General features: G+C 39.1%; 1 protein-coding gene across 1 annotated transcript; it reads left to right on the top strand.

The window, feature by feature from the left end:
* The first annotated feature begins 375 nt into the window (after positions 1–375).
* LOC108993830 (voltage-gated hydrogen channel 1) lies at positions 376–1,582 on the top strand. Its single transcript, XM_035683692.1, has one exon. It carries the CDS (start codon positions 564–566, stop codon positions 1,269–1,271), a length of 708 nt encoding a protein of 235 aa, XP_035539585.1. The 5' UTR covers positions 376–563; the 3' UTR covers positions 1,272–1,582.
* The last annotated feature ends 6,090 nt before the right edge of the window (positions 1,583–7,672 follow it).

The raw sequence follows: 7,672 nt of genomic DNA, 5'->3' as shown, positions 1-7,672 counted from the left end.
TATTTTAAAAAATTAAAAATAAAAAACAAGTTTACCTCTGGCATTGTCCAATAAATTAGACAAATCAAGACCAAATTAAAGGTCCAAACTCCTAATTTAATTTGAACGTCATAAAAAAAGAAAAAGTAATTTTTAATACTTCATATTGCCACACTTAAAACATGTGGACAGGCCTAACTGACAAGCAAGGGAAAATGACTAGGAAAACGAAGAGAGGAGGAGGTGGGGTTTCGTGAGGGATGGAGATCAGAGAGGTTGGGGATCAGAGGGTACGCAGGCGCTTGGGCGGGCAGCTTATCTGCTTGCGTTATCATTCGTTAGTTTAATAGTACTTGACGCTTCTTCAATCGTCCATTACTTATCCAAAAAGGTCTTCCATGGCGCCCGACAATAACAGGCGCAAGATGGAATTAAACGTACGTGACCTCAAAGCGTGCCAAAACCCTCGAAAGATTATTTTACTTTCACTTCACGTACGATCTCTAAGATGAAGACTGTATCATCAATGATCTCCTATATTAGAAGTACAAAAAACATCATCATTCTACAACATGCGTGCATAAATGAAAAATTCTACATCCATCAACGTTTCTTCTCAAATCCATCAACCGCTACCTCCGGCCACCAACTCATTTTCCATAGAATCCCTTGACTCCTCGGTGCAGAATTTCTTAAGAAGCTGGTACAGACGGAAAACATGGCGATTCTCCTTCAACTCCCCCTGGGAAGATTTGATCAACAGAGCACCATGGAGAACCAAGTTGGCGAATTTTCTCGAATCCAACTCGGTTCATGTTATTGCCATTTTGCTGCTTCTTCTGGACCTTATCATCACTATCCTCGAACTCTCCTCCTCTTTACTTAAATGCGCTCCAAAAACGAACAAGGCAGAGGAAGTTTGGTACCATTGGGCAGGGATTGCAATCTTGAGCGTGCTCTCTGGAAGGACGGTAGCTTTAGCCTTGGGACTAGGCAGTTCGTTCTTCAGGCGACCGGGTAACGTGGTGGACGGTGCAGTTGTTATAGGGGCACTGGTTTTAGAAGTGTTCTTGGCGAGGAGAGGAGGTGGCTTGCTCGTTGTGGTGAGCCTTTGGCGTGTTGTGAGGGTTGTGGAGAGCGCCTTCGAGTTGAGCGATGAGGCCATAGAGGCACTGGTTGCAGGGATAGTGTACCAGTTTGAGGCGCTACGGGAAGAGAACAGGAGACTCTTGGAGGCTGTTGCTGAGAGAGATAAGATGATAGAGAAGCTCCGGGACGAACTGGATCAATAATGTAGATATGCTTGCATTAACGTTTTCTCCTGAACATATATTTTAGCCGAAAATATTATTGTGTAGAGAAGCATCTGTATATGCTGTAGCACACGATCTGTAATAGAGTTATAGTGCTACATATCATGAATAACTCAGCTACTGTACTAGTGATCAGTCGCTGCTTGCATGTAGAACAAATATATAGATCCTAGGGAGAACTGTTAGAGTGAACATCAAATTTAGACATTGACAAAATAGTAAAATTAAAAAATAAATTTGCAAACTGTAAGGTGATGAAATAATAGCAGTTTGAACAAAGAAAAGAGAAAGAGCAGATCAATGGAGGAAAAGCTATGTTTTCATTTTCTGTCAAAGTTCTCGTGTCAATACAGGTCTGTGCTCTCGAGCATATATACAGAGGACCCTCTAACAAACTAACAACCTAAACCTCTCACTTTATGCCAGCTAATAGATATGTACAAAAGAATAAAAAAACTATTAATGCAAACAACAATAAAAATAAAGGAAATTGAATGTATGAGACGACTTGTAGCTTTAGTCTTGGCCTATATCTGTTGACACCCCCCGCAAGATGGAGAATAGTAATTTACTATTCCCATCTTGGACAAGTGTGCTTAAAGAAGATAAGATGGTAAAACTTTAGTGAAGATATCGGCCAGCTGTGAGTGAGACGAAACATGAGCTGTAGTTAAACTCCCTTCTTGAATTTTATCACGTATCAAGTGACAATCAAGTTCGATATGCTTGGTTCTCTCATGGAATACCGGATTTGCAGCAATGTGAAGAGCTGCTTGGTTGTCACAGTAGAGAATGGCAGCTTGTGGATGAGAAATACCAAGATCATGAAGAAGATATCGAAGCCAAGTAAGTTCTGAAGAGGTGGCAGCCATGGAGCGATATTCAGCTTCAGCTGATGATCTTGAGACAACCATTTGCTTCTTAGTTTTCCAAGAAATTAGCGATTGTCCTAAGAACACACAATATCCTGTTGTAGATCGACGAGAATCCGGGCAAGAGGCCCAATCCGAGTCACAATAAGCTGTAAGTTGAAGCTGAGATGAGGATGGAAGTAAAAGGCCTTGAGCAGGTGCAGATTTAATATATCTTAAAATGCGGTAAGCTGCTGTCAGGTGTGAGGAAGAAGGCTGATCCATGAATTGACTTAATAATTGAACAGCAAAGTAAATGTCAGGACGGGTTATTGTGAGGTACAATAATCTACCAATTAACCTTCGAAATTGACTAGGATCAAGAAGTGGAAGTGCCTTCAAACTTGCTGATTTTGAAGTGTTGATCCATAGGAAGTCTAAGGGGTTTGCATCCAAGTATACCCGAATCTACCAAAATGTCTAAGGCATATTTCCTTTGACAAATATGTATACCCTTGGAAGATCTAGCAATTTCCAAGCCCAAGAAATAACGAAGACAGCCAAGGTCTTTAATTTTGAATTCGTTATTCAAAAAAAATCTTAGAGAAGCAATGGAATCATTTGAATTGCTAGCAACCAGAAAATCATCAACATAAATTAGCAAAGCAATAAAACTGTCCCCTTCATGCTTTGTAAATAAGCTGTAGTCAGACCTTGACTGGATGAAGCCGAAGGCAATGACGGATGAAGTGAGTTTAGAGTTCCATTGCCGTGAGGCTTGCTTGAGGCCATAAAGGCTTTTAAGTAATTTGCAAACCTGATTTGGTTTACCTTTAGTGTATCCCGGGAGTTTCTTCATGTAAATTTCTTCATGTAAAGTTCCATTAAGGAATGCATTATTTACAACAAATTGATGTAAATACCATCCTTTGATGGCAGCAACACTAAGAAGGCATCTAACAGTTATAAGCTTTGCAACGGGTGAGAAAGTTTCAGTGTAATCTATGCCTTCTTGTTGAGTGTAGCCTTTAGCTACAAGTCTAGCTTTAAGTCTTTCCACAGTACCATCATATTTGAATTTAATGCTATAGACATACTTACAACCCATTGCTTTTTTTTTTTAGGCAAATCAGTGATGGTCCAAGTATGATTATTTTCCAAAGCTTCAATTTCAGCATCCATAGCTTTGCACCACTCAGGATCTTTAATTGCTTGGTTATATGAAGTTGGCTCATTTTGAATGGAAATGGATGAGGAAAAAGCTTGAAAAGAAGGATTAAAGAGCTTGTAAGATAAGCAATCAGAGAGAGAAGAAGACTTACCATTTTCTAAAGGATCTACTTTGGAGTCTGATTGCTGAGGTGAGGAAAGCCTGACTTGTTGGCAGTGAAAATCCTTCAGATATTGTGGAACAGTTCTGGTTCTACTGGATCTGCGAAGTGCAGGGGCAGCAGGCAAAGAATGAATGGGATTAATGGATGGAGAAGGAGGGGAAAAGGATGAGGGAGTAAGGCAATCAGCAGAGGCAATGGGAGAGGTATGGTGTGAAGGAGAAGAAATTATGGGAGTAGAAGGGTTGGAAGTGGGAAAATCTGATAAAGGTGCTAAGGGAGGAGAAAAAATGGGTGTAGGTGAGTTTGTGGGAGGAGGTAAGAGAGGTGTTTGAAAAGGATAAGTAAATTCATGAAAAGTAACATCCCTTGAAATGAAGATGGTGCTAGTTTTGAGATCCAAAAGTTTGTAACCCTTGGTACCAAAATGATAACCAAGGAATGCACATGCACGACCTCTAGGGTCAAATTTTTTTCTATTTTGGATAAGTGTGGCAGCAAAACATAAGGAACCAAAAATTCTCATATGAGCATAATCGAGTTTCTTATTAAAGAGAAGCTCATAGGGAGTTTTATTGTGTAAAATGGGTGAGGGAAGTCTATTAATGATATATGTGGCTGTAAGGATGGATTCAGTCCAGTAAGTTAAAGGAAAACCAGCTTGAAAAAGAAGGGCACGGGCTACATTTAACAAGTGCTGGTGCTTCCTCTCAACAATGCCATTTTGTTGAGGGGTTGCCACACAACTCTTGTGATGAATAATACCTTTTTGATTGAAAAACTCTTGCATGTTAAATTCAGCACCATTGTCACTTCTTAGAATTTTAATTTTCACTTGAAATTGTGTCTCAACAAGATTGTAAAAAGCTTCAATACATTTTCTGGTTTCAGTTTTGGCAGCAAGCAAATAAAGCCATGTAGTTCGTGAAAAGTCATCAACAATAGTCAAGAAATACTTTGAGCCATCAGGAGCAATTGTGGAGCAAGGACCCCATAAGTCACAATGGATAAGCTCAAAGATTCTTGATGAAGAGTGTGAGCTATCAGGAAAAGGTAAACGATGAAGTTTAGCTAAGGGGCAAATTGTGCAAGATTTTTCATTAATAGATGAAATTTGCTTGTGTACAAGAGAATCTGAAATTAACTGTAATCGAGGAAAAGATAAATGGCCCAGGCGACAATGCCATAGGTGAGTATGAGAAATAGAATTTGCAATGGAAATAAAACAAGTGAAATTTTTATTTTTGCTGTATGAGTTGGCCGAAAGGAAAGTGGACAGAGTTGAGGGGAGAACTTCTTTGCAAATGAGGTGGTACAAGCCATGCATAAGCTCACCCTTCCCAATCGTTATCCATGAGTGCAGGTCCTGAATAACACAGTTAGTGGAAAAGAAGAGCAAACAACAATGGAGAGTAGAAGTTAGTTTGTTTGCTGAAATAAGGTTGAAAGAAAAAGATGGCACACAGAGAACATCGTGTAAAACAATAGAGTTTGCTAACTGAATTGTGCCAATGTGTGTAACAGGAGCGGAATGGCCATTAGGCAATTTCACAAAGTAATTAACTGTGGATGTGATGGAGGTAAAAAAGTTGGTGCTGCAGACCATATGGTCTGTAGCACCTGTGTCTAGTATCCAAGTGATGGAAGATTTATTTATGGATTTGTGTGTGTGTGTGTGTTGACAAAGAAATGGATGTACCAGACATTTTGGAACATGATGCTGTGTGAAGAGAGGATTGAGGTGGGTTCCTGGAGTGAATGACAGAAGCCGCAATTGGAGAATCCTGAGGTTGGATCAACGCCAATAGTTGCTGATATTGTAGTTTAGTCAAACCAACTTTGTCATCACTGTTGTCTTCAGAGTCATTGGCAAACGAAAGAGAGGTCTGATTTGCAATGAAACCAGAGTTTTGTTGCTGCTTGATATGATATTTGTGGCCAGGTGGATATCCATTGAGTTTGTAACATTTCTTAATGGTGTGGCCAGTCAAGTTGCAATGTGAGCAAACGGGAGGCTCAGCATTGCCAGCCTTGAAACAGGTCTCGAAGGTATGACCAGTGATTTTACAGTGGCTGCAATATGGACGGTCTTTTTTGAAGGATTGGTGTGGTTTAGACAAAAATTTGGAAGGTTTCTTTACTGCCATAGCCATGGTTTCGGGGGATGGGGTATGAGAGGTTATTTGGTGGTGTCGTTCCTGCTGTTGGACAAGAGAAAAAACTTTGGGAATAGGGGGAATGGGATCTATAAGCATGATTTGGTCTCGGATGGGGGAGTAAGAGTCGTTGAGACCCATTAAAAATTGAAACACGCAATCTCTTTGGTATCTATCCAGCAAGGTTTTGATAGTACCACAATTGCAAGGGGGAATGGGATCATATATAGAAAGTTCATCCCATAGAGCTTTTAATTTTCCGTAGTAAATGCTTACCGGATCATGGTCTTGAAGCAAAGCAGCCAAAGCCTTCTTAAGTTGATAGATACGGGGACCATTTTGTTGGGAAAAGCGTTCTTGAAGATCTAGCCAGATCTCTCGAGCATCATCAACAAATAGAACACTAGGCTGGAGAGAAGGACTGATGGAGTTTTGGAGCCAAGAAACGACCATGTCGTTACAGTGCTCCCAAAGCTCAAGTAAAGGGTCTTTCGGTTGAGATGGTTTGAGAAGTGATCCGATGATAAAACCAAGTTTGCTTTTCGCGCAAAGAGCACGACTCATTGAGCGAGACCATGTTGCATAATTGTTTGTGGTAAGGAGGTCAGCAACAAGGGTTAGGGCTGGGTTATCACCATGGTTGAGGTGGTATGGGTTTGCTGGATCGCTAAGATTAAGGTATGCAGATGAGGTGTTTGATTTTGGGTTTGATTGAAGTTCAGAAGAATCGGAGCTAGAAGTTGATATTGAAATTGCTCTCACTGGCTTACTGATACCATGTAAGGTGATGAAATAATAGCAGTTTGAACAAAGAAAAGAGAAAGAGCAGATCAATGGAGGAAAAGCTCTGTTTTCATTTTCTGTCAAAGTTCTCGTGTCAATGTAGGTTTGTGCTCTCGAGCATATATACAGAGGACCCTCTAACAAACTAACAACCTAAACCTCTCACTCTATGCCAGCTAATAGATATGTACAAAAGAATAAAAAAACTGTTAATGCAAACGACAATAAAAATAAAGGAAACTGAATGTATGAGACGACTTGTAGCTTTAGTCTTGGCCTATATCTGTTGACACAAGCTGATTAAAGAAAATCAAGTAATCCACAAGCAAGCTGACACCAAAATTTTTAGTGGAAAGTCTTCTAATGCGAAGGGAAAAACCACGAGACCTACTCCAGTTAAAACTTCCATTATAAACAACAATGGGTTTACATATTTTATTTTCTAGAACAATTTTTAGAGGCTAATAGTACATTAAGAATATCAAAATTATTGGTTTAACAGATAATCATCATCATCCAAGTAGATATATTAACTAGAGCAACAAGAAAGATCTCACTAGGTGGGTATTAGCAAGCAACTGGAGAGGAATTTCAATAATCAACACAGTTAAAACGAAGCTCTCAATATCAAGATCGAATATCATACTAAAATTTCATAAGACTGACCATATATAGATATGATTACTCAAGACTTTTATTGAACTAGTATGAGAACAGAGAAAATTCTCTCTCTAGCGTATGGTGCCGCACTCCCTCCCTCTCTCTTTTCTACCTTTTCTACTAACACATGCATGCACAACACATCACATTATTTTAAAATACAAAACCCAACCTTTTAAAATTACTCAAATGCTACTTAATTAGTTTAACTGGCTCACATGGACTTCCCTCACATGGAGGAACCCACCCAACAAGAACAAACAGTAACCCTAATAACCATGCGTGATAATCTTAATTTCATGACTAATTTTAAACCTAAAACTAATATTTTTCCAATCTCTAGCTTGTTCCTTGTTGACTAAACTTGTGCTATACTTTGAACTAAATAGTTTATTATAACAAAAACGCACAATACACCATTTAATTATTTCGGATACACTAATCATTTTCTATAGTGTTGTAAATTTTCTCCATTTGCAGATTTCATATGTAATATACTACACATAAATGTACATTTGTTTTCCTTTTAAAAAAATATATTTCATGTGTCTAATTGAACCTCATGAGTCGATCTGATCTACACCAATAGATCTCTAAAT

This window comes from Juglans regia, chromosome 12 (genome assembly GCF_001411555.2).
Source record: "Juglans regia cultivar Chandler chromosome 12, Walnut 2.0, whole genome shotgun sequence".
Lineage (NCBI taxonomy): Eukaryota > Viridiplantae > Streptophyta > Magnoliopsida > Fagales > Juglandaceae > Juglans > Juglans regia.
The sequence above is the reverse complement of the archived record's forward strand: the minus strand, read 5'-3'. Positions and strand labels throughout refer to the sequence as shown.

Bases quoted from the DNA above. Each gene is read 5' to 3' on its own strand.
- LOC108993830 (XM_035683692.1), top strand. From the start codon at position 564: ATGAAAAATTCTACATCCATCAACGTTTCTTCTCAAATCCATCAACCG.